General features: G+C 44.3%; 2 protein-coding genes and 2 pseudogenes across 3 annotated transcripts; all 4 read right to left on the reverse strand.

The window, feature by feature from the left end:
* Nucleotides 1–4,514: 4,514 nt before the first annotated feature.
* Nucleotides 4,515–5,348, reverse strand: LOC130522776 (glyoxalase domain-containing protein 5-like; annotated as a pseudogene).
* A 4,242-nt stretch (nt 5,349–9,590) lies between these two features.
* LOC130522773 (uncharacterized) lies at nt 9,591–14,336 on the reverse strand. 2 transcript variants are annotated; one of them, XM_057027485.1, is made up of 2 exons: nt 11,881–14,336; nt 9,591–10,342 (listed from the first exon to the last, which is right to left on the reverse strand). In XM_057027485.1, exon 1 carries the CDS (start codon nt 14,251–14,253, stop codon nt 13,027–13,029), a length of 1,227 nt encoding a protein of 408 aa, XP_056883465.1. In that variant the 5' UTR covers nt 14,254–14,336; the 3' UTR covers nt 9,591–10,342; nt 11,881–13,026. The 2 variants fall into 2 exon arrangements, with proteins under 2 accessions (XP_056883465.1, XP_056883466.1); XM_057027486.1 differs by having other exon boundaries at nt 9,591–10,319; nt 11,862–14,336.
* Nucleotides 14,337–15,567: 1,231 nt separating this feature from the next.
* LOC130522774 (uncharacterized) lies at nt 15,568–17,650 on the reverse strand. Its single transcript, XM_057027487.1, has 9 exons — nt 17,011–17,650; nt 16,906–16,949; nt 16,777–16,839; nt 16,594–16,713; nt 16,474–16,526; nt 16,334–16,402; nt 16,188–16,269; nt 15,737–15,823; nt 15,568–15,668 (listed from the first exon to the last, which is right to left on the reverse strand). The coding sequence occupies exons 1-9, from the start codon at nt 17,141–17,143 to the stop codon at nt 15,627–15,629; spliced, it is 693 nt and encodes a 230-aa protein (XP_056883467.1). The 5' UTR covers nt 17,144–17,650; the 3' UTR covers nt 15,568–15,626.
* Nucleotides 17,651–23,653: 6,003 nt separating this feature from the next.
* On the reverse strand, nt 23,654–23,762 carry LOC130523483 (5S ribosomal RNA; annotated as a pseudogene).
* Between the last annotated feature and the right edge of the window lie 2,651 nt (nt 23,763–26,413).

Raw genomic sequence — 26,413 nt, forward strand, 5'->3', positions numbered from 1 at the left:
ACACCAATAAAGTCAAAATGTGAGTGCAACATTAGTTGTCATATGATCCTGATGCGATCACTTCTGTTTTTGAAAGAATAAAAAAAGCGCATCTGTTCCCTGACGGATATTTCCTCGACTGTGAAATATCAATAAAGTCAATTTTTTTGAAATACTAGTTTTCATATTATCATGTTGCATTCACTTTAAAAAAAATAAAAAGGTGCATCCATGCTCAAAGTGACGTTTCATGCTCGGGGGGGTACAAGTCATCCCTCTCGCTGTCCACCACTGTGTTCGACAGCTCACTGGCATCGGACATGTACTCTTGGTCGCCGGTATCTGCGGCAGCGGCTGCATCCTCCAGCCGTCCAGCTTTTCTGTCACCACCATCGTTCATTACATTTTTCTGCTTTCTGCGCCGCTTTGTGGGAGCTGGCCGCCATTCAGACACCGGGGGGGGGGGGGGGGGGGGGGGTGTCTGAATGGCGGCCAGGGGGGGCGCTGCCCTCACTTGTACCTGCACCTCCCTCACCCAGCTCACCTGTGCTAACGCTAACCTCACCCTGCTCACCTGTGCTCATTCCTCCCACACCAAGCTCGCCAGCCATTTTCCCTGGCGCCCCGCGCTCACCTGTCTCCTGCCCCACGTCACCTACAGCTTGTTGGATCGCAATACCTCCCGTATGTAGCTGCCAATCCGCGTGTTCGTTGAATGAAGACTTCGAGAAGAAAAGTACCAATTTCAAAATGTATTTGACAATAGAACCAATTCCAGATACAAATATTACAGAGCTCCGGGCCAGTTCATAACCCTAGCAACAACAGAGTTAATTGTCAGGGCACGAAGTCTGACCACCTAACTATCCCTTGGCCCAGTCCTTTATAGTCACACACATGCAAATTCACAATGTCCATGCAATCCAATCCAGATCCCCCGCTGAGATGTCCTCGTCCTCTTCCTCCAGTCCCCTGCGGTGTTGGTAGGGTTCTTCTTTTCCATTGTTTTCCCAGGTAGCCAGATCTCATTCTTCATGCAAATGTGATCATCAACCCCCCTGATGTCGCATTTACAATGAGTGTTTGACACCCCCTGCCTGACTGGCTCCTGAGATAACAATAGAACAAACAACAATCCTGCAAATGGAATGTCTCTGTTTTTATTACATTTACCAATGAGTCTACCTTGCCTAACTTCTAAGAGAAGACAGAAACATATGGTGAAACACATAACAAGATAAAGACAATTCTCAACAAGCTACACCCTGCTCACCGGTTTCACCCATGTTATTTCACTCATTCCATCCCGTCTCACCCAGCCCGCCCAACACTTCAAAAGCCACCCCAGTTGGACCCATTTCCTTCCCCGCCTCACCACTCTCACCAGTCACCTCCACCACCATCTCCACATTCTCCCTCGCTCCACTCACCTCAGTCACACGCACACATTCACTCCGTTTTCTCTCCGCCTTCGGCTCCATCTCCGCGCCGTCCGGAGCAGCGAGGTCCCCCTCCGCACCGCAGACGCCTCGCCGCCGGAACGGCGCGGCTCGGACAAGCCCTGGCCAGATGTCCCTCCTCGCCACAGTTAAAACATTTAAGGGCAGAGGAGGTAGCGAATAAAACGTAATCGAAGTCGTCCACACGGACGACAAAACGATAATTAAACTCTTCCGCCCTGTTGTTTAAAATCATGTGGACCTGCCTGCGATGAGACACTACGTGTCTCAACAATGGCGACCGACACCCCGACATCAACTTCCTAATAGGAGACACCAGTTTCCCATGTCGGGACAGTTCTCCCTCCAGGAACTCATCGCTGACGAACGGCGGCACGTTGGACAAGGTAATCCGTGGCGCCGGCTGCGTCAGCGGAGTCACCTGGACGAACTGCCCCCCCACGGTGATCCCCGTCTCCACTAACCTGTTCGCCTGTTCCACCTGCTCTACGAACAGCACCACCCCCCTGTTCATGCGGGCGGCGGACTTCACGGCGCTGTGACCGATTTCCTGGCCCACAGCCAGAGCCACCTCCTCCACACTGAACACGGAGCCCGCTCCCACCTTCACTCCGTGTCTCCTGCTCAACCCGTTCAAGTTGGCGTCGGCCGCCCCACAAACTCACACACACACACTCGCTAAACTAATAAATGAATACAAAACACACAGAAAATAAAACTATATTCACTAACATTCACACTCACACAGAAAAAGACGGAAATATGAAATGCGTTTTTGCACAATTTCTCATTCGTTCTCTCTCCTGCTCGCGAAAGAAAGCAAGAAAGAAAGCAAGCAAGCAAGAAAGAAAGAAAGAATATTGCGGACTGCGGACAATCATGGACAGTCCCTCCCACCCCCTCCATAACACAGTGGACAAACTGAGAAGCAGCTCAGCAGCAGACTCCTGCAGCCTCGCTGCTCTAAGGAACGCTACAGGAAGTCATTCCTGTCGTCCGCCATCAGACTGTATAACTCATCCTAACCCAGCCAATAACAATAACTGTGTAATGTTTATGTTGTAATTTTATTTCTATTTTATTCTATATTTATGTATATATGCTTATAATGCTTATATGTATATATTATATATTATATATATATATATATATATATATATATATATATATATATAATATATATATATATATAATATATATATATATATGCTTATAATATATGCTGTATATATGCTTATAACGTTCTAATCTTATCTGTATTTATTTATTCTGTTTCTTGTTCGATTGCAATACCTCTCGTGTGTCACTGCCAATCCGCGTGTTCTTTAAATGAAGACTTCAAGTAAACAAATGCCAATTTCAAAATGTATTTACAATAGAATGAATTCAAGATACAAATATTACAGAACCCTGGGCCAGTTCATAACCCTACAAACAACAGAGTCAATTGTCAGGGCATGAAGTCTGACCACCTAACTATCCCTTGACCCAGTCTTTTATAGAAAGACATATGTAAATTATTGATGCTAATTCAGTCCAATCCAGTCCTTCTTCTTGGGTGACCTCATCTTCTTCTTCCAGCCTCCTTTGGTGTTGGTACGGTCCTTCTTCTCCATTCTCTTCCCAGATGGCCAGGTCAGAGTTAATTCCTGCTGAGGAACTTATCAATCACCAGTAAACTCTGCTGTCACGTTTTACGATGGGGGTCTACCATTTCCTGTCTGCCTGGCTCCAACTGTCTAAGCAGTATTCATGTCAAAGAAGGGTCAACTGACTGCTTATCTTTATTCCACTTACTAAACATTCTACCATTCCTAACTTCTAAAGTGCTTATAACAGAAAACAGAAACATATGGTACAACACATGCTAATAAAATAAAGACAATTCTCTTCATTCTATACTTTGTATAGGTTGCTACTACAATTCAATTTCCCCACAGGGATGAATAAAGTACATCTTAATCTTAATCCTCAACATGTCTTGTGTTTTCAGAACAATCTCTGCCTGTTCCAGCATCTTCCAAGGACACGAGGCACCGGAGGCCTAGCAGACGACTTATTGCAAAATGCATGTATGTCGTTCAAAACTCAGCATGAACTGTCAGCACTGAGATGATCGTCTACAACAGAAACACACCAGTACATGCTTACATGGATCATAGCAGTGATGGTTAAAGTTGACTAGTTGGATGAATATATGAGAGCCGTAACTCAGAGTTTTAACTTTAGGATTGAATTTATTAATCCTTCAAAGTTCATCTTTATCATTATTTAGCTTCAAGTGGGAAATAGTACTGTCTGTCAAGCTGTAAAAATAACACAAATTTGAAAAATTACCTCGAGGGGACGATTGGAACTATATGCTGTAGCATTTGTTTCAATGGACGTCGCTGTAAACACAGGGTTTCCTAGGACACAGAAGAAAGAAACTGCATTCAACACCACGCCCATTTGGAGTAAAAACGTCATCTGCGTTTTAGGGTTGTTTTTTTTTTTTGCAACACTGCAAGATACGGTTACAATAGATACCATTTAACATTAGATCAAGTTGAGTAAATTGGACATATTGTTAAGTAACATATTAACTAGGTAATTTCACCCCCTTCACAAGTCAGGGGGGCATGTTTTTCATTAAAAAAATGTGTTACCGTCAGTCTGCGGCTACGAGAGGGCAGATAAGCTACAATTTCCCTGTGCCTGATCTGCACCATATTACATCTACGAATGCGCAAACTTGCGCGCTTGCGCGTGTATTTTTCATGATCTATATAAGAAGGAGAAACGTGACAATAACATGGAAATAACCAACTAAAGAATAGAGATAAATCATTTGAAATGTAATAAACATTCAATAATTAAAGGGAAAACATAAACGAATAAATAGATAGAAGATTCAATTTAATTGAATTTCATTCCATTGCAAGACAAACTGATGTTTGTTTTTGTTCACAATGTCACACTATACTGTTAAGTTTAACACAGTTGAATTAAACACCAAACATTTTGATGGCTAAAAGGTTAAAGTATGAGAAATTATTTTTCATTATCCCTATTGTAAAAGCTAAAAAACAACAACAACCACCACAAAAGATCTGAACAGATGGATGCGTATAAAAAAAAATTCAGATTCATTAAAAAATTCCAACAGTTAACTCAATTTTTATCTACACTTCTGATAATTGGCACTTGACACAGAGAATTGTACATTTTTTTTAACTTAGCAAAGTACTCATTGGTCAAACATGGTAATTTAACATCATCTCTGGAAATTGTCCATTCGTTAAGCTACACTGTTCAGATCAAAACTGATCCTGAAACAGTGAATTGTATTGGAATTTCTATTTAGTAATTGTCTGTTTCTGAGAAATAAAAGAAAGAAACAGTCTGGTGGTTGGAGACATTTCTGTGTAAAAGCCAAAGTCTCATTAGGAGCCCTCTGATGGCTCCATATAGTTGGACACCTCGATGAGATTGTGGTCTGGATCCCTGAAGTACAGGGTGGTGATGGTGTCCACAGCTCCAGTCCTTTCCACTGGACCGTCCCCGATCTCAACGCCACAGGCCTAAAAGAACACCGTGAATGAACCGAGTGGACTTTATCTCAAAGTATCACGCAGGAAATGTGGTGGCAGCAGTGGGTCAAATACCTTCAGATGTGCAGCTACTTGGGCCAGAGGGCTTCTGGTTATGGATGGTCAGTGGAGCCTGAAGTTGGATGCTTTGCTTTGGGCTCAAACTCCTGCCCCAGCTGGTGAAGGTTGAACTTCTGCTGGCCAAACCCCAGAGCTTTACGGTTTCCCTTAAAATACAAGACATGTGTTTCGGCGCCGCCGCAGGACACAAATGAAACACCCATAGACTGCCTTCTACTCGCATCTTCTTCAGCCTGACACGTGTTGATATGACCTACTGGTCATGGTGTAGAAGTTGACCGTGTCTGACACACTTCGCACGGTTAGAACTAAATGATCTAAATGGCTCTTGTAGGTCAAAAGTAGGGTTCTAAAAAGCCAATGAAGCGACGCCATTACAGGAGTTATGTGATCCCTTTAGAAAAATAACATCCAGAGGGAAATATTTTCCTAAGTGCCCTGCAGTCAAATAATGGGAGTCTCAGACTTTACACACCCAATGTTTCCAAGGTAGTTTTCTCTGTCAACTGGACTGGGTTTCTTCTCTTGAAGACGTTTCGCCTTCTATCCAGAAGGCTTCTTCAGTTCTGAAATCGCTGGGGAGAGAGCTTGAAAATATATAGCCCCTGTGGACCATTTGCATGCTAATGATCTGGGTGGTCACCTGAGAGTCGTTAGCAGGGTCGTTGGTCGGGTGGGATGGTGAGATTTCTGTCCTCAGTGATCTTGACCGCGCAGTCCAGATCGAGGACTTACTACTTACGTAGTGGAAATTCGATAGATTCAGAGCTAATAAAAATTAAACACATGAGTCAGTCATGAGTAAAAATGGATTTGTCCTTTCACACTACATCTGGTCTTCAATTGCTCTGACATTTATACTGTGTTGGATCTCAACTGTCCTTCACATGAGCGTTTGCTGTGTGGTCCTGCATGTTCTCATCCTCTGGCGCTCCTGGGACACTCACACTCACAGCAGTGAAGTCAGTGGTGTTTGATGGGGAAGGGTTTCCTCCTGATATGTTCTAACATGGTCTCTACATGTTTGTGAATGAAGTTCAGCAGGATTATGGGAATGATTACTGAGGAACATCCAAAATCAACACATGTGTGCACATGAGAGAGAGAGAGAGAGAGATTTCATTCGGAGCCTGAGAATGTCCACCTCAGTGGGTGTGTTGACCTCTTCACAGTCAGGAGGAACATTAGGGCTTATTTCAGTGTCACCCTGCTGAAGCATGTGGAAGTCACTTGATGACGAATAGTGCGTTCTCATCCGCCTGTACATGTGTATTTCATAGACAGTCACGCCAGCATGCTCCCTGTGTTTATGGACTCTGCCTGTATTTGTGTGTGCTCTACATACAGCATCCACAGCCTGGGGAAGACATTCATCCCCTCCTGAGTGTACTCGCTGAGTTTTCTGGGGATTTCTCAGGGCTGAGGCAGCTCTTCCGTTAGGTTTGCACGGATGTCGTCTGGCAGCTCCTGGGAAGCGGTCGGTGTGTGGAAGGGGGGAGTGGATGGAGAAAATAAGAAATAAGAGCTGATTTCACTTTCCAGTCATTATACAGTCATACAGATTTATTTCATAATTGAAAACGCCACTGAACTGAAGCAGGCGAATGTTAAACACTATAATCCTGAAAAACTATCAGATTTTTCTTCCTTGACTCTATGCATACATTCAATTATGCCAAATGTCCAATTTTGTTTCATTGCCGGCTGTGAAAGCGCGATAGATTTGATAAGCATTACTTCTAGCTAATCTGTGAGCAGGCTGCTGAGGACAGATATTTCATTTTAGTCCCTTTACAAGCCGCGAGGTGTGACGAAACTGCTTCTCGTCGCAAGGTTTCGCATTATTTCGGGAACCCGTGACATTGTAATGCTGCAGCGTGCCAGGGGCCACGTCTTTGAACTGCACTGACAAAATCAGCTGCAACGCTGACATGACTCAGGTTTGCTCCCCCAATTTAAAGACTATGGCTCCAAGTTAAGTGAAATTATTTTAGTCACCTAATATTTAGGCGATGCCGTCAAAGCCGCACTCCTTTGCCAAAACTACAGAACATTTTTGTATCTTTCTCCAGAATCCTGCATTTCAACAAGTGCATGGATAGATCTAAAGTCAGGCCAATTTTCAAACCTTTATGCGCCTTAAAAATCTAATATAGATCTCATATGGATTTTCATTAAATATAGTGTGTGGGCTTTAGCCGATTTCAACCAGACTCCAATTATCTACTCTCTTTCTGCTCCTGGTATTCTTTCTCAACTCCTGAAAAAGGTCCAATGAAATAAAGAGCTTTGACAGCCAAGATATATTCACTGTTCAAACTACTTCAAAGAAACCCATTGAATTGTTAATTTTGATGTAGTCTGATGGAGTTCTCTTGTGTCTGAGGCAGCAATTGTTTCTTTCTGACACATCATTTCTAGTTATACTTTGTTTTCAGGCCTTTGTGATGATCATGACATGTCTTTAATGTGTTCAGCAGACCCGAGCTGATCCACAATGTCATCGAATCTATATACAGACATGAACAAAAACCTTTTAAGATCTGCACTCTTTCATTCCTGCCTGTGTGGTAATGAAAATTACTAACAATATCACCGGCTGGGAGAGATAAGAAGGTTCTTGACTTACATCCTCAGCAAAGATGTGTAGCCGCTGCATCATGGTGCGCCGGTGCAGATTCCTGGGCATCATACCGTACACTGCCAGCTTCACAATCTGGTGAAAGGAAATGTGGTGATACTCGGGTTTTGTTTGGCAGATACAGCAACTTTTCAAATAGCAGAAGCCAGGCAGTTCATCTGAGCCTGTCTCTTTGGATGGTTTTCTCCCTCTGCACCAGAGAGATAGAGACAGCGGTCACAACTCAACTGGGCCTCTAAACATCTGAGTATGCATCATGTTTGGCGTGTGTGACAGGAGCTCTTTTACAAAATATGGTATATCAGCCACCACTGTCGATAACAATAGTACATACCGTCAGCATAAATGATAATAAAGTTGTCAGTATACTTATGGATCAGGAGGCTGTGAAAGAAGCCCAAGTGGGTAGTTTTACAACTTCCCAATTTTATTTTAACCTTTTCTTAAAGTCAAATGTCTGGCTCCACACCCATCAGGGCAGAATGTAGGTGACTACAAATTCGGAATTTAATTAGCATTGTTAGCATTAATCGCCAAGAACAGTGTGGAAAAACAAATTCGCAGTCAAGGGTTCTTACAGCAGTTGGGTCTTTGTGGTGCAGCGGTGACTTCTTTGAAACTACCTGAGTAACTAAAGGGGGGAAAGAAACACAGAAATGGGATAAACAGCCATTCATTAGACTGTTCAGCAAACAGGGCAAAGCCACAAATCAATAAAAACATACCACATGGTCACCCGCAAAGGCATTTGAACATTGAGTCTTTTTTAATATATATATATATCTATATCTATATATCTATATAGATATATAGATATATCTATATATATATCTATATATATCTAGATGTTAGGTTCAAACAACCTGAAACACGAGAAAAACAAATGAGGCAAAGACAACAGTTTGAAATTTACTTGCAAGGAGAACGGAGAGATGTGCTCAGTTACAGATCTCCAACACGTTCTGCCGCACACCTACCGCCATCGTTCTTTTATTGAAATGAGGAGGTCCCTAGTTACAGAAGTCCTTCACTGATTTGATTAGCTTATCTCGCAAACAGCACATTCTTCTATATGAGACAGATTAAGAGAACATCTCCTGGGTTCGGCCTGCAGCTCTGTCTCCAGTCAATGCCACTTCTCCAACAGCCGCCGCCGCATTTCTGTCACCCTTGACCAGAGAAATTTGAGGTGACATACCAAGCATCACGAACCTTAAGCATTAGCAAATAATAAGAAGCATTAAGTAATGAGAGACACTATGGCAAGAATAAGGAATATAACAAGGCAAAAGCAAATAAGAGATAACTTTGATATAATGGATCTAACACTTGATATATATAGATATATATCTATATAGATATAATATCTATATAGATATATATCTATATAGATAGATAGATAGATAGATAGATAGATAGATAGATAGATAGATAGATAGATAGATAGATAGATAGATAGATAGATAGAAGAGCTTCTCTTCCAGATTAACAGACAGGAACCCACTATAAAATCATCCATTTATTGAGAGCTAGCTTTATTCTCAGCATAATGATATAGATATCATTCACAACATGAGGTATGTTGTGTAACAGATCAAACTCACTCAGAGCATGATAAATAGGTTTTCCCTGTAACCTAACAGAAGTCATGGCTGCAATCTTCCCAGGGGGCTGCATCCTTGCATCAATCAGAAACCAGGAATGGGCAAATGTTGCCCATTGCTAAATGGGAAAACGGATGTTAAAAAATTACTTTTTAAAATCACTTGTCACCCAAGGTCATCTTGTTAGGTCTTAAGACCTAAATCTCATCCAGCATTGATACACGGGCCTAACAGTTCAAGTGAGCTACTGCAATCATCTTTACATGAAGGACATTTTGCAATGTGACGGTGGTAAAAAGACAAATGATACCTTGGCTAAATGCGTTTAAAATTTATTGTACACTACAAAATTACACAGCAAATTCTTGTAAAACTGTTCATTCATCGTTGCCTGAATTACAAAATACAGCATTACCACAAGCGCTAATCACAGCAAGACAATAGAGATCTGTGTGCTCTAAACATAACTACGTTAAACCTTGTGTGTAAACTACGAAAAGGACTTGTGACAATACACATCTATACAGGATCTCGTAACTCATTGTCTTCTGACATCTTTACAAACTTCTCTAATCTTGACCAACAGGATACATCTGGATGCTGAGCTTGGTTGTCAGCAACTTCAGCACCTTTACGAAACACTCATGTTCTTCTTTTCTTATCAACATTCCTCAAACACTCAAAATCTACATACAATAGCATTTAAAGATAATACTAATAACAACAATAACAATTCTTCTCACATTTCCCTCCTGTTTATCGTTAAATGTGTCTAGATTTTCATCATCAGTATTACATCTTTACATTTTCATGAAATTTCAATGCATTACTTCATTTTCCTAGAAACACATTTCTTACACTCAGAATTCAACATGTGTACAGCTTAAGACATCTTGAACATTTCTTTTACATCTTGTATTACATTGATCCATTCTTCTTCCGATTCCTCTTCATCGTCGTTCAGTAGAGATCGTTCTTCCACCTGCAGCAAAGTACTAGTAACAACTGATCCCACGAGCCAGCCAATGCAACCCCGGACAAGAGGTACTACACAACAAGCTAGTATGGCTAATACTAGCAGTACTATCCCTATCATCATTCCTATCTTGAACAGTAGTTCCCTCCACCCCGACAGCATTTTTGTAAGCCAATCTGATGGGGGACTACCATCGTTAATCATAGCTCTCTGTAGCTTAGTTAAATTTCTCAATGCGCTATCTATCAGGTGACCATCCGCATCATTCTCTGGGATGAACGTACAACAGTAATCTCCTACCATTGCACAAACTCCTCCCTGGGGGGCCGTTATCAGATCTAAGGCCATCCTATTCTGCATGGTCATCAGTCTTAGCGCTGTCATTTCTTCCTTGACTCCTGTGAGAGCAACTTTTGTCAAATTAGTAAACACTTTCAGCCTATAATCAACCGTTTCCAGTCTCAATATGTTCTTTGCCACTCCTACCCACGGAAAAAGGCTAATAGAGACCTTTTCTCCATCTGTCCCGTGTTTAAACTCTTTTGGTACATCTGTGCCCCACACAGAGTCGTGTGGTTTGAACTCGTAATCACTCAAATCTCTCCTGGAACGCAACTGTGGTGCAGATCTAGCATTAGCAGCATAAATTATGACTGTGTGATCCTTGAGATGTACTGGAACACACACTCCTGACCAGTTTTCTGGTAGGTGTGCATACGCATTGTGTCCACATAACCACCATCCCTTATCCACTAATTGCGTACCTTTATCTTCTGGCGTGAAAGTGGGATAGTTGCATGTACAGTTATAACCTTCTGGACACATCTGTGTTGATTCATCTAAGGTAAAGTAACCACAGAGGTGCCGGGGGTCATTAATACACTCCTGTTCACACTGTTCGGAACTTTTATTTTGCTGTAGACACGTTTTCCGATAATACCGATTAGTTGAAGTGTTAAACTTCACATCACGACTGATTTCCAGTGTGCATGCCGTATAAACAACTTTACAGACATCCTTGTGTAATGACCCCAAATCTCTACCACCACTCCGTGCATAACAGTATGTGGGATTTATCGCACCTAGCACAGGGAATCTGAATCTATTGGCCTTCCCTGCCATTGTCCGTAGTGGCTCTTGGGTGCAATTGCTGCGAGTGAACCACGTTCCATCCAACAACTTGATTGCGAAGTTCATGTTACGGCTTAGCCCTATATGGACAAAGCACTGTCCTACACTCCCTGTCATTGGTTCAGCAGTTACTCGCGGTGTATGCACAGAAACTGGTAGCATAGAACAAACATAACGAGAATGATTCCGTGTCCGAGCTGTGAAATTAGCATAGCGCCACCATGTATTCAAACTGTAAGTGTGTGACGACTCTGGATTTTGTTCTAACCACGGATGTTCTAAGTGGCTAACCACGGTGCGTTTAGCGCGCGCGTAGCTCTCATCCTGTCTCAGAGCATCATTCTGTCCCTGATTACCTCCCTCCTGTCGGAAGTTCCAAAGGCCAAAACTCACGAGTCCCGCCGTCACAGCACTCACCACAATCAGGAAGAACAACTTCATTTCCTTTTTAACTCTTCTTCACAGGTTCCGACGGGGTTCAGCCGTTGCTGGACCTATACAGGCCGTCAGCCGTTTACGGAGAGTCCGCCACTGCTCCCTCGCCTTCACCTGGACGAATTTTCTGTTTCCTACAATGGGAAAGGTGTATCCACAACAATTTCCCGTCCACTCGAACTGCAGTCTTTGTGGTCAGCTGTACTTGATAAGGACCTTCCCATCTAGGCGTGTTCCACCTCTTTCGCACAAACTTCTTCACCCACACGTAGTCGCCCGGTTGAATGGGTTCCTGGGGGGTGGAATCTGTGGAAGACCCAGGACTAGGCAGAACATTTACAGCATTCACATATCGGTAGAGTAACACTTTTTTCAGATAATCTGCTATTGTTTCCTCAACATGTTCTAGCTCATTTGTTGTTGCAAAGTATGGTAGGCAATAAGGCCGCCCGTATAATGCTTCACAAGGTGTGATGCCTGTTTTCTTGTGCGGTGTTATGTGCATCCATAATTTCACCAGGTCGAGACAAAACATCCAGTTCTTTCCTGTCTCGTCCATACATTTCTTTAGTCTGTTCTTAATAGTACCGTTGACTCTTTCAACCAACCCTGCACTCTGAGGGTGGCATGCACAGTGATTCTTCAAATCAGTGTCCAAAGTTACTCCTACAGTTTTCACTATCTCATTTACAAAATGGCTTCCATTGTCGCTCCAGATGACCTTTGGGATGCCAAACCTGGGAATGATCTCTCTACATAAGACTTTAGCCACTGTTAGTGCATCTGCTTTTGCCGTGGGGAAAATTTCTACCCACCTAGTAAATCCATCTAACACTACTAGACAATATTGTTGACCTTCACATGGTGTTAGCTGAATAAAATCTAGAAAAACTGAAATGGATGATTTGGCAATGGTGTAGTGCCTGCAGGGGCCTTAAGGGCTCCCTGTGGGCTGTGTTTTACACAAATAGCACATTGTGAACAAAAATTTGAGTATGTATGAAATCCTATAGTATAATAATGTTCATTAACCATCTGTACCATCCCTCCTGTTGAGATATGGCATGGCCCATGGCTCACTAATGCTGCCCATTTATGCATATTCCGGGGAAGGATTGGTTTGTTTCCTATGGTTAATAGTCCTTTATCATCCAGTTTGGCTCCTCGCTTCTTCCACGGCCTTTTCCTTTTCTGGAGCACTTTGTTGCATTTCTTTTAGAATATCGTTATCTGCAGGTTCTAGGCTAAATGATTCTTCCTCATCATTATCAAGAAGTGTATTATTTGCTGCAGCCTTTGCGGCTTTGTCAGCAAAGGCATTGCCTTGTGAGACTGCATCTGTGTTGTTAGTATGTGCAGTGCATTTACATACAGCTATTTTACGTGGCTGCTGTACTGCAGCTAATAACTTTCTTAGCAGGTCTGCATGCATGACCGGTTTGCCGGTCGACGTTTTCATCCCTCTCAAATTCCATTGTTGAGCAAACACAAACAGCGTGGAAAATGCATATTGACTATCTGTGTGGATGGTAACATCTTGTCCTTTGCTTAATTCACAAGCACGTGTGAGTGCGACGAGTTCTGCAGCTTGAGCAGAATAGAGGAGGAAGTGAAGTGATTTCGCCTCCACCACCTCAGTTGCCGTAACTACTGCATAGGCAGTTCTAGTGCGTCCACAGTCATCCTTTCTCGATGATCCATCCACAAAGAGTGTCTGTCCTGTAGTCAACGCGACATCACTAAGATCTGGTCGCGGCAGGACCGTAATGGAGACCTCATCCAGGCAGTTGTGCTGGTGTCCCTCTTCTGCGGTGGGTAGCAGCGTTGCTGGGTTTAGGGTCGTGCAGCATCGAATCGTCAGATTCGGCTGAGACAGCAACACTGCCATGCAGGATAGATGACGTGCGGGCGACAGGAACGCTATCTTACTTTGTAGCAGCAGTATTGACACTGCATGTGGAACTAGCAAAGTTAGCTCATGATATAGCACCATTCCTGCGGAGGCTTTCACTGCCTCAGATGCTGCCACCACCGCTTTAACGCATGGTGGGAGTGCACAAGCTACGGGATCTAGCTTGTAGTAGGCTACTGGCTGCCTCTTGTCTCCGTGCTTCTGCAACAAAACTGAAGTCATAAAATCACCCTTGCAGTCAACAACCTGCTCAAAAGGCTTCTGATAGTCTGGCAGCTTTAACACTCCAGCACCTACAAGGGCCTGTTTCATGTACATAAATGCTTCTTCAGCTTCAGGGGTCCATGTTAACACAGTCATTGCTAAGGGATTATCATACATCAATGCTTGTAAAGGGGCAGTTATTTTCGCATAATCTAAGATCCATGATCTGCAATAATTCACTAGTCCTAAGAATGACATCTGCTTCTCTGTTTTTGGTTTCGGAGCATCAAGTACTGCTGTTTTCCTCGACTCAAGAATAGCTCTTCCATTGTGTCAGAACATGGCCCAGATAAACCACTTCCTGCTTCACCAGTTGCAGTTTGCTTTTGCTTAATTTATGGCCTTGTGAGGCTAGCCAGTGTAGCAATGCTAGCGTGTCTGACCAACAATCTCCCTTTGTTTTTGACGCCATGAGGATGTCATCCACGTAGACGAGGATTTGACTTCCACACGGAGGTTTAAACTTAGCTAATGATGACATCATTACCTGAGAGAAGATTGTGGGACTCTCACAGTAGCCCTGAGGTAACCTTGTCCAGGTGTACCTTCGTCCTTGAAACGTAAATGCAAACCAAAACTGGCTGTCTGGATGTAATGGTACAGAGAAAAATGCATTGGATACATCTATCACCGTGTACCACTGATGTTCAGGGTTTAAGTCATTCAGCAGAGTGTATGGATCTGCGACTAAGGGAGACCTAGGGACCACTGCAGCGTTTACAGCTTGCAGGTATTGCACCATCCGCCAGCCGGTAGATGGTGGTGACTTCCTTACTGGAAATAGGGGTGTATTTACAGGAGACTCAGGACACTCTGATGACCCCTGCTTTAAGCAGTGAGTTAAATATCGGAACAATACCCTCCTGTGCGTCAGTCTTAAGGGGATATTGCCTCTGAAATGGTTTATAATCTGATTTAGGGATTTTTACAGGTTCTGCTCCTTTTATAAGACCTACCTCCGCAGGTCCTTCCGATCATAATTCAGGGGGGAAGGTTTTTCAGCTTCTCCTCTTCCTCCTGCGTGAGGAAGATGTTTTCTTCTCATGAACTCTGGTCTGTGAGGTGCGTTGCTGGATGTGTCAGCAACCATGTTTTAAGGGGAATACGCCACACCTGGAACTGATCATTAAAATCAACCTCACCCTTAGGCCTATAGGGCAGGCTGCTCCAGTGTTTTACGTCACATCCCAAGTCTTGCCATCTTTTCTTAAGCGGTTTAGCAATAGAAACATGTGGTACAGAACCTGACACTTTGAATAGCGCTGCTGCTTCGGTGGAAAGGCTTCCTGCCATGCAGACAGCTGTCTGACCACACACACACACGTGCATAATTAAATCCCCACATGGTGGCCGTGGAGACCCCAGCTGTGAGCCCCCAGGACCGGCCTGTGGACCCGCCCCCTGCAGAGGTGTGTGAGAAGGCGGAGCCTCCTCAGGAAGCCTGATCCGGCCACATGGTTCCTGCCCTCATCTTCACGTGTCAGAAAATAAATCATTCCAGGAAAACGAGTTCTTTAATTTATTAGCTTTATTGTTAAATGGAACAGTCACTTGAGGGTTAGGGCGAGTCTTCATCGCTGGCAGCGGCGCCTCAGCAAATCCTTCAGCAGACTCTGAGGAGCAACGTTCACGCACGTCTGTCACTTTAGCTTCAACGTAGCATCAATGTCAAGATGCTTACCTCTAGCTTTTGGAGCTGATGCCAGGCGACGTCGTCCAGCAGGTCCAGGTTGACCTCACCCTTGGTCTCCTCTGAAAACGTGACTGTCTGAAGAAGACGGACCCTTTAGTTGACAGCTGCTCTGAAAGGTGGCTTTAGCGCCACCCGGCGGAGCCAAGACACACTGCAAATATCACACATTTTCCCCAAAGCTAACACATTAGCATCCATGAAGGGGACCAGTGGCTCGGCATTGGGACAGTGATTAGCATGCTAACATTAGCTCTTTAAATCTTGTGCAAATATCGATCATTTCTAACCGGATCGGCACCCGAAACATCCAAACAAAAGCAAACTAAGAACCCACTGCAGTGGGCAGAGGGGGCAGTGCATTGTGGGATATGCAGTCCCTGTAATGATCATCCAAACCACCTGGGACTCAAAGGAAGGTTAACGACAGCGGCGGCAGTACCTGTCCCTGCGCCGTGGTGATGGTAATGAGAGCAGCCGAGGCCGCCACGGTGCAGTGCAGATCACCAGCAGAGGCCACAGACCTGGAACGAGATCAACCAATCAGAGGCGCCCAGGACGACGCGACCCCGGCACCAGAAACCACACCTGAGTTTGGCATGCGCCCTAGTCTTGGGCTCGCTGCTCCGACTCCTCCTGGCTGTGGCCGACAAACTTCTGCATGAGTAGCAGATTCACGTCAGCATTTTCAGATCAAAGATGGCGATCAAAGATGGCCACCGCCTCACCTGAGGTTTCCAGTGCTGCTAGTTGTGGCCAGGGTTTTAGCTGCTCTTCCTGCCTGCTCAGGTTAAACAAAACCATTTTACACAGTTCACCCCAGAAACCCCTAAAATAGCCGAGGTCACCTTGGAGGTCTTGGCAGACGACCTCAGGGGGAGGGTGGAGGACGAGGATGTGGAAGCCTGGGCGTCACCTCTGTTACTAGGACCCCCCCGGAGGGACGGCGGCACCACCACGGACTTGTTCTGCACAAACACAAACCATTACACAAACGCCGCCATAACGCTCAGGCGCCAGACCGGACCGACCTTCGGGGCGATGGACGCATTACGCCTGGGCAGGAGGGACGGCGGCACCACCACGGACTCTTTCTGCACAAACACAAACTGTTACACAAGCCACCATAAGGGGGCGCTCAGGCTCCAGACCGGACCGACCTTCGGGGCGATGGACGCACTACTCCTGGGCAAAAGTTCCTCCTCTGCGGAAACAAGGACGAGTGTAGTCAGAGGAGAGAATACTGAGGAACGTGAGGAACCCACCACTGGTCAGGTCCCCGATCCGGGTGTTCCGCAGGGGCAGTCTGCGCCGGTTCACGGGCAGTCTGCTCCGGTTCACGGGCAGTCTGCTCAGCTGCTTGCGCTGGCTCGTTTCCTCCTGCTTCTCGTGCAGCATCTTTTCGTCACGTCTCACTTCGCGCGTCCCGAATCGCTTATAAAGCACCTGCGAACGTGATGCCCCGCCCACCCGAGGGAGTTTCCGGCGGAAGCTTACTGTTAGCGCACTGTGCTAACTCAATAAATTATTAAAATGACAGCTACGTCGGTCGTTAAAAGTAACGATGTTGATGTGACGTAGATAAAATTCACCGGTTAGCTTTGGTGACGCAGCCTGTGAATGAACGTGTCAAAACAAGATGTTTAAACAAGTATTTTGCTTTAATGTTGGATATTTAATGAAGAGCTTTTCCCTTCAGCTGTCACAGCTGCGGCCAATCCCGCCCGTGATTCCAAGTTCGCCACCTGTGACGAATCAGGACCATAACGAGCCCCCTTCTTAGTTCCCGGAGTTCCGCTGCCTCCTTGCCAGATCGTCGTTTGTGGTTCTGATGACTTTCCAGCGGTTTCCTGCCTGCCTGCCTGGTTCCGACTATTCCATCATGCCGGCTCTCCGGTGAATCCTGTCTGTTCCTGACAGTATGTGGGTGAAAAATACAGGTCAGTTACACGTTGGTGAGGTTTGACCAACCTGTGTGGAAGGTTGACACTAACCAACGGCCTGAACTTGTCGTGATTTCACCATTTACCAAGAGATCTAAAGCGGCATTACAGCCGTCACAAAGGTTTTCTTGCCTTAATGATATTGAATTTTTAAGGAAAATTGACACTGTTTTAAAAGACACTTGTTTTACGTAAAAAGACATTTCATTTTCCTAATGTGGCAGCATGGAGTTAGAGGTAAGAGCTTAAGACCGAGTCCGAGCCCGACCCAACCCGAAATTCGGGTCGGGCTCGGGCTTAAAATGCGTAAAATGTCAATCATTACGTTCGGGTCGGGCCGGGCTTCTCTCTCGCTGACTTTTTTTTAAATAAATATTTGTTTATAAAAATATACACTAAAACGATGTGTGGATACTAAACTAAGGAATACTTATTATAAATAAATAATTTGGATAAAACAGAGAAGGCGCTGTATGCTAATTGCTATTTAACTACTAAACAGAGCCAGACCATGCCGTGCGCACGTGAATGCCGCGGTCCCGCCCTCTTTTTAATTTTCCATCCATCTGAGGGTTTATTTATTTCCCTTATTTCACAGGAATAACACGCACTTTACACCGAGGTGACCGCTCTGGACCACCTACCTCAGCGGGTCTGACTTCTCAAACAGCAGCTGGTCCAGAAACATGTATGAATGGATTCATCCGTGCGCGCAGTCTCCAGCGGAGGATTTTTCAAGTCTGTTTGTTTCCGCCTTTAGTAACGAAGACTATAGTGAACCTGCTACGCCCTGGAGGCTTTACCCCAGATGCCCTTCCTCGCGATCTACAATTCCTCCTCCTGAATCCTCACAAATAAAATATAAAATTTCGGGCTCAGGCCAGCAAATCAAGTTAATTGATCGGGCTCGGGCCGGGTCGGGCTTTAATACCCGCGGGACTGGGTCGGGTCGGGCTGGGTTTTTTAGGCCCGATCTTACCTCTACATGGAGTTCATGCGCTGCCGATCACCTTAATTGTTCGGGCAGTTGCAGCTGTAGCGTTCCCCTTTAAAAGGAGACTGTGCTGCACTGGCTGCTCTTGTTGTCGAGCTTTTGGGTGCCACGCCACAGTTTACTCGGTCCTCCTCATTTGATTGCTGTGCGGTCGGGCTGTGCTATCCCATGCGCACCTGGGTCTGCTGTCATCAGAGCTGGGGAGCCGTGGGTGTCTTTGGTTCGTCGGCTGTTCGGCCCTGCTAGCGGGGACGCTGTGGTGGCTCGGTGTGCGTCTCCATTTTAGAGATTTCTTTCCCTTACCTGACGGTACGTAGCGGCTGCTTTTAGCCTCATCATATGGGAACTTGTCAGCAACCTAAAACTGCTTTCTCTCTTAACAGAAATTGCTACAGGTGCCGGCTCTAGTGCGCTTTCCTCCCGCTGCTGTTTTGCCCTCCGCATCGCGTTTATCGCGTATGCTCCCGACTGTCACTCCTGTCTACCTTTGCGAGGTATCATCGTGTGGGGTCCAAGCTAAAGTGCGAGTGAACTGCGCCTTTAGGAGGACTAGGAGTGCCTTTATTTTGGTTTAATGTTTTGTTGCGGGGGTTATTTTGCATGTCTATTTGGGTTTGACTAAGTGTGCTTTTTGCTCGTGTGGGTTATTTTTGCATGTTTGGTTAATTGCGTTATTTGTGTGCTGTGGGTTATTTTTGTATGTTTATTTGGGTTCTATTATTGTGTACGTTTTCTAAGTGGTGCCGATCCTACCCTGTGGGGTGCAGGTGTTAAAGATGATTGATAAATCTTGAATATGAATTTAATATCTGCGCGATGGGTGTGAGTATTTTAGCAATTGTTAGCGGATATCTGAAAATAAAGGTATTAATTTTGCACATTGGACCAGTCTCTTATCCTCATTAGAAAACACTTGTGCGCCCTTGATGATTCTCCAGGTGGAATTCCTGGGGTGGCGTTGTCGACTTAGAAAGGAGATATTCTGGGCCCCGCCACACTAAAATATAAAAACCAGACAAACTATATTTAGGTCATTTACAACATTGTATATGGTAAAGCTGTCATACTTACAGCCTGAAGCCCAGCTCCACAATCAAGCTGACTTGCATGTAACCATGCATGTGGAGCGTACTGGTGGATTCTGTAAATCAGATTCACAAGGCACACTAAGCTATGCAGCGCAGTTTACTAAACTTAAAGATCCACAAATGATTGTGGTCATCCAAGAAGGACTGGATTGGACTGAATTAGCATCAATAATTTACATAAGTGTTTCTATAAAAGATTGGGTCAAGGAATAGTTAGGTGGTCAGACTTCATGCCCTGGCAATGGACTCTTATTGTAGGGTTATGAACTGGCCCGGAGCTCTGTAATATTTGTATCTTGGTTCTATTTGCTAAATACATTTTGAATTTGGTATTTTTCTTGTCTTCATTCAGTGAACACGCGGATTGGCAGTGACACACGAGAGGTACTGAGATCCAACAATTTGGTGACCCTGACGTGATGAAGACAGAAGTCATCTGAGGCAAAGAATTCAACAACGGTCACTTCAGAGGACAACTGATGACAAAGGGATCCCAAATAAAAGGTAAGCAGACACCTGTTTAATCAAAAGTTCTGCACATTGGCAATTTCCAAAATTTGTCGTCACTGTCAATTGACGTGTCCTAGTTATTAATTCCAGATTTTGTGTGTGTGTGTGTGTTGTGGTGTGTGTGTGTGTGGTGTGTGTGTGTGGTGTGTGTGTGTGTGTGTGGTGTGTGTGTGTGTGTGTGTGTGTGGTGTGTGTGTGTGTGTGTGTGTGTGTGTGTGTGTGTGTGTGTGTGTGTGTGTTGTGTGTGTTGTGTGTGTGTGTGTTGTGGTGTGTGTGTGTGGTGTGTGTGTGTGTGTGTGTGTGTGGTGTGTGTGTTGTGTGTGTGTGTGTGTGTTGTGTGTGTGTGTGTGTGTGTGTTGTGTGTGTGTGTGTGTGTGTGTGTGGTGTGTGTGTGTGGTGTGTGTGTTGGTGTGTGTGTGTGTGTGTGTGTGTGTGTGTGTGTTGTGTGTGTGTTGTGTGTGTGTGTGTGTTGTTGTGTGTGTGTGTGTGTGTTGTGTGTTGTGTGTGTGTGTGTGTGGTCAGTCAGTGTTGTGAGAGAAGGATGGCTTTTCAAGAGGTGAGGCCGCCGTTCTGGGGCTTTTATCCATTCAAGTGAATTTATAACATGTCAGATTTAATGCTGCATCAGAAATATCAAATGGTAATTAAAGTAGTAGAAGATGTTAGACAGAACCACACCGATGCTTCTTTCCACTGATGGAGGACAAATCACAAAGCTTCCCTAAAAGATGTTTGTCAATTATTGAAGGGCAATGATTATAAATAGGATGAGACAGGGCGTTGAAGGCATCGTGAGGACTCTCCCAAGGAGCTGCAGCTATAGGGCAGCATCCCCGGAGCCGGCCGAGCCAACATTAGCTTTACACTCGGTGCTTAAAGAACTCGTTATACATCATGCTCGGAGAAAAAGCTTTGTTTGTAGCAATGCTGTGATGTAAAGCTGTGCAGTTGAGACAACTATTCAGGAGCTGGGGTCAGAAAATGAATATGTTGCCATTGCCTTTTGCAAAATGTGTCACCATTTTAAAAACGCTGTTGTTGCTGCTTCTGCAGGCGAATACATTAAAACCTGGCGTCCTCGTTACTTCATCTTAAAGAGCGATGGGTCCTTTATTGGTTACAAAGAGAAACCTGAAGTGTGTGATCACAGCTTACCACTGCTCAACAACTTCTGTCGCAGGACCGTCCCTCAAGTGACAAATCGATCAGTCAGTGGTGTGTAAGCGCTGCAACCATCTTAAACCGCTTGTTATTTTTTGGGGGCCTCCAGAATGCCAGCTGATGACATAAGTAAGGAGGGGATCACAGACGGCGCTACCATGAAAACCTTCTGTGGAACTCCTCACTACCTGGCACCAGAGGTAACTTATCAATAATACCAGTGGTTTTATGGAACATCTTTTTAATGAAAAGTGCTGCTGTAGTTCCACACAGATGGTGATTGTAGTCCCTTAAGAACCTGAAAAGTCAGTCACATGATCAGGAAACATAAAACATGGGTATTCAAGAGTGATGTCATGATGGGAGCATAAGATGTAATCAGATAAAAGATAACAAAATAATCCTCTCTTCAATATAGAGGAAAGAATGGGACACAGCTCCTTCTAGACATCATGAAATGAGCCCTTTAGGATACAGTTGGATCAGTCTGAGTTGCACTTCACCGTTGCCCAAAGCATTGCGCTTGCCTTTTCCATGTACTGATGCTGTGTTCCCCCTGCGTCCGGGCATTGTGAGAAGAATTATTGTTATTAGTATTTTCTTTAAATGCTATTGTATGTAGATTTTGAGTGTTTGAGGAATGTTGACAGGAAAAGAACATGAGAGTGTTCTGTAAAAGTGCTGAAGATGCTTACAACCAAGCCCAGCACCCAGATGTATCCTGTTGGTTAAGATGTCAGAAGACAACGAGTTGAGATCCTGTTTAGACACCCATTCTGTTTGCCCCAATAAAAGAGGTGAGCGAGCAGCAGACAAACAGTTGATAGAGGAAGCTTGAACTGCTGCTCAGCTCTCCCTTGCAAGGAACTCCTGTTTGCGTGGTTGATCTGAGTCTAGTGAACGAACAGCACGGGTGATCAAAACTTCACCCTCACAAAATTTGGTCCTTCGAGCTGGATCCCAAGACCTGGAGAGGAGCGCTGTGGGACGACCGAACGCCGAAGTCAAAAGACGTCCGAAGTGAAAGACCTTTCATCACGAGTTGACGGAAGGCCGGTCTTCATCCCTCCCAGGACGCCAATCTCCAGTAACGGGAAGGAGGCACCAAAACAACTGAGAGAAACCATAGATGCAACGGAGTGAGTATAAGACACGAAAAGCGCTACACGGAAAATACTGCTGTATTACCTGCCTGGAGAGAAGCAGAGGCAAGATACACCCGCCTCCTCGGAGGTAGAAGCTTGGTGTATACTCTCCTGATTGAGAACGATTGACTATAAGGCCACGGCAGAGGGACTGAACTAGATATTCAGTAGGGATTGAGGGTTGTTCAGTTGGGAGATCAGAAATCTCCACCCAAATACATAAAAACTGATAAAGTGCAAACATGGGCAACCAACATTCCACAAAAGGTGCTGAATTTGAAATCCCAGCATCATGTAAACACATGGAAGACAAATATCCAGGTTCATGCTCATATGTTCAGCCGTGGATGACTAAGTTTGATTGGGATGGTAACTTAGACAGGCCAGGCAATATTACAAAATTAAAAGATTTAATAGAATATGGAAAGAAACATCCAAAGGTAAATGTGGGATTGACACAATGTCATCTCTGGCTCACGGAGTCAAAATATAGAAGAGAAAAACAAAATCAAGAAAAAGAGGAGATTGGGTCCCAGTGGATCCAGCCACTCAACAACCATGGCAGCCTGGCAGCCAAGAACTAAATGACAGACTTGACAGACTGTACGAGCGCATGCGAACTACTTTTACCAGACGAGCTGACTACAGCGCCATTACAGCCACGAGACAAAAGACTGACGAAAGTTTTGAAGACTATAGTATGAGAATGAAAGATGTGTTCCGAAAAAATAGTGGAATTCCGTATGCGGAAGAACCAGAAGGTCCCCACCAACAGCAGTTAAAGCAAGCTATACATGAGGGATCGAAACCAGAGATAAAATCATGGGTAGAGACAGTTGATTTCGGAACCTGTCCCCTAAACCGCTATGAACAACATGCTATGCATGCTGAAAGACAATGCCAAAAGAGTAAGAACCAATTAACAGGCATGTACAATAGTGAAACATTAAATCCCAAACTATGTACAGTAGTGCAACATTAAATCTCAATGTTAGAAGTTATAAGTCAATATCTGGCTGGATAGGTCGTACCAGCGGCCTCTGCTGGCCGAGTGGAGGAGTGCAAAAAGCTTACAGCACCTGGTATTCCCAGGCGGTCTCCCATCCAAGTACTAACCAGGCCCGACCCTGCTTAGCTTCTGAGATCAGGCGTTCTCAGGGTGGTATGGCCGAAAGCAAGAGCAGGTGTAACAAAATAGCCTTTTGAAGATAATATACTCAAACCTTTTTGATCAAACACTTATGGTGGCGTTTGTAGATTTAGCTTTGTGACTGTACAAATGTCAATGTTGGAGCAGCCTCCAATCCATTCCCCACAAAAAGGGTATATAGCCTATGAGCGTCATATCATCAAATCTACCTATAATGGCTCTTGGATGAGAGGTGAAACGTCTTTTAAAAAAAAAAAAAAAAATCAAGATTCAACTCCCATAAATAAAATCAAGTTCAAAGCAATGTGCACTGGCCGGGAATCGAACCCGGGCCGGTGCGGACCAGTCGAGAATCGCTGTCACAGACCCAGCAAATCAGATCGAAACCTCCTGAAGACCCCAGAGGGAGAGTTCGAATCCTGCTTTGGGCATTGTCAAATGGAAGATATGATTGGAAAAATTCACGGTAATAAAAATGTTTAAAGAACATAGCAGTTTCTGTACTGTCTGTGAGATTTATGAGCCACAAATGCTGCTCTTTTTTTGGAGAACAGCAGTCTATTAAACTGTAGTTTATCGTAGCATAGCTTGACAAATTCTAAATTGCAAGTAGCAGATATGAACAAGGAAATGCTACCTTATCTGCTTATTCTGTAACAAATAATCTGAGGAGGTGGGGAGTTAATTCAGTTGGGGACAGACAGATGGAATATTAGTGTTCCACTAATATTAGTGTTACTCCCAAAATTTGTCTTCAGTGATCTTATTAATCTGTCACTAAATACTAAGCTGAGCGAGTCCAAACGCTTCATTTTGCTGTTCATCGTATCTGTGATATGGCTGAGCGAGACTGATTCTTATGGTGTCTAATTTACGTTCAGCCTGGACTAACGTTATTAGTCGTAGTCTCATATTCTCTGGCCCTTTAATTTGCCTCAGATCCCTGAAGCGGCCCCAAGTCCAAATAAATTGAATAGGCCTGCCCAAGAGTGTATTTGAGACCCTCATTCGATTTCGTTTGGTTTCTCATAGTTTTGTTACTCCGTAGTGCCGCTCCTTTAAGAGTTCCAGTAGGTTGATGGCACCGCTCTTTTGGCCAAGTAGACTTACCGTAGTTTTCCTGTAGCAAAGGAAGAAAAGCGCGAAGAAAGATCTGTGGCAAGCTGTGTTTTCTCTTCATCGTTCACCTTTGTTCTGTTGGATCCCTAAAAAAACATGCCTGTAAGTATTGCTTGCTTTTTAAAAAATTGATAACTCGCCTATGGTGGATTTTTGGAACTGCGCTTAGTGTGCCAACTGAAGAACGCAAGCCGTGCTAACTGGTTAGCAGGTTAATGGGATGGCAATGTTATGTTGGCATTATGCTAATCAATTTTTATTTATATAGCGTCTGTTACAATCAAAATTGTTTCTAGGCGCTTTACACAATCCCAGGGCCTAACCCCAAACAAGCAACAGTAGAAAAGAAAAACGGACCAGGCTCATGTAGGGCTGGCTAGAGGAGAGGACTTGGGTTGGGTTGGGTTTCTGGAGGCCTATAGCAGCTTAACTAAGATGTTAACCTAATTTGTCTATGATAGTAAGTGCAACTACAGAATTGGTGATAATAAGCTTTTTCAAAGAGGTAGGTTTTAAGCCTAATCTTGAAAGTAGAGATGGAGTCAGCCTCCCGTACCTGGACAGGGAGCTGGTTCCACAGCAGGGGGCCCTGGTAGCTAAATGCTCGCCCCCATTCTACCTCTAGAGACTCTGAGGACCGCAAGTCGAGCAGCATTCTGAGAGCGGAGCGGTCTATTGGGCTGGTAAGGTGTCACTAGCTCCTCCAGGTAGGATGGTGCTAGGCCTCAGCTTCATCCTACCAGTGCCCCCTGGAGCGAAGCCATCCAAGGAGATCCCAGGTAGAGAGGGTTAGATTAAGGTTAGGTTAGGACTAGGGCTAAAATTGGGTTAGGATAAAAGTTAAATCATGGATAAAAGTTAAAATGAAAACAGAGAGCGGGGGAGAGAAAGTAGGAATGAGGGTTGTTTTTTTTTTTTTTTTTTTTTAAAAGGTAAGTAAGGCCATTTGGATGTGTAGTACCTCATTTATAAATGCAGCCTCTCTCCTTCTCTAAGCCGTGGACCAGTGTGGACTGTACTCTAAAACCAAGGCTTGCAATGCATCCCAGCCAGGGGAGATGATGTGCTGGACAACATGCCGCTCAGTGTTTTCTCATTTCATGATATTATGGCAAGTAGACGTATGTATTGTCAGTCTTGTTTCTCCCACATCTTTTTTTTTTTTTTTTTTTTTTTATCAAATTGTATGCAACACATTAACTATTCACAGGCTTCTTTGGGGGGGGAGTTTCCTTGTGTTGCAGTTCTGAATACTTTTTGCTTTTGGGAATCAAATACCTATTGTTTAAAATAATGGTTCTGTGGGCCGTGTTTCCAATCAATCTGTGAAATGACCTTTGATCTAGTCTTTGAGACTTTTATTTCTGAATGCAGAGATTATTCTCTGAGGATGAGTTGTGTTTGTAGTGAGTATTGATATGGAATAAGTACATTTCCCAGCAGGTTTGACATGTTTGTGTGTTAAGTTCAGTTTGCAGAGGAACATATTAAAAGACAGTTTGTTTGACACAGAAGCATTGTGGTAAATTTCATCAGCGCCACCTTTCGGTCTGGTTAT

This window comes from Takifugu flavidus, chromosome 3 (assembly GCF_003711565.1).
Source record: "Takifugu flavidus isolate HTHZ2018 chromosome 3, ASM371156v2, whole genome shotgun sequence".
NCBI classification, from domain to species: Eukaryota; Metazoa; Chordata; class Actinopteri; order Tetraodontiformes; family Tetraodontidae; genus Takifugu; species Takifugu flavidus.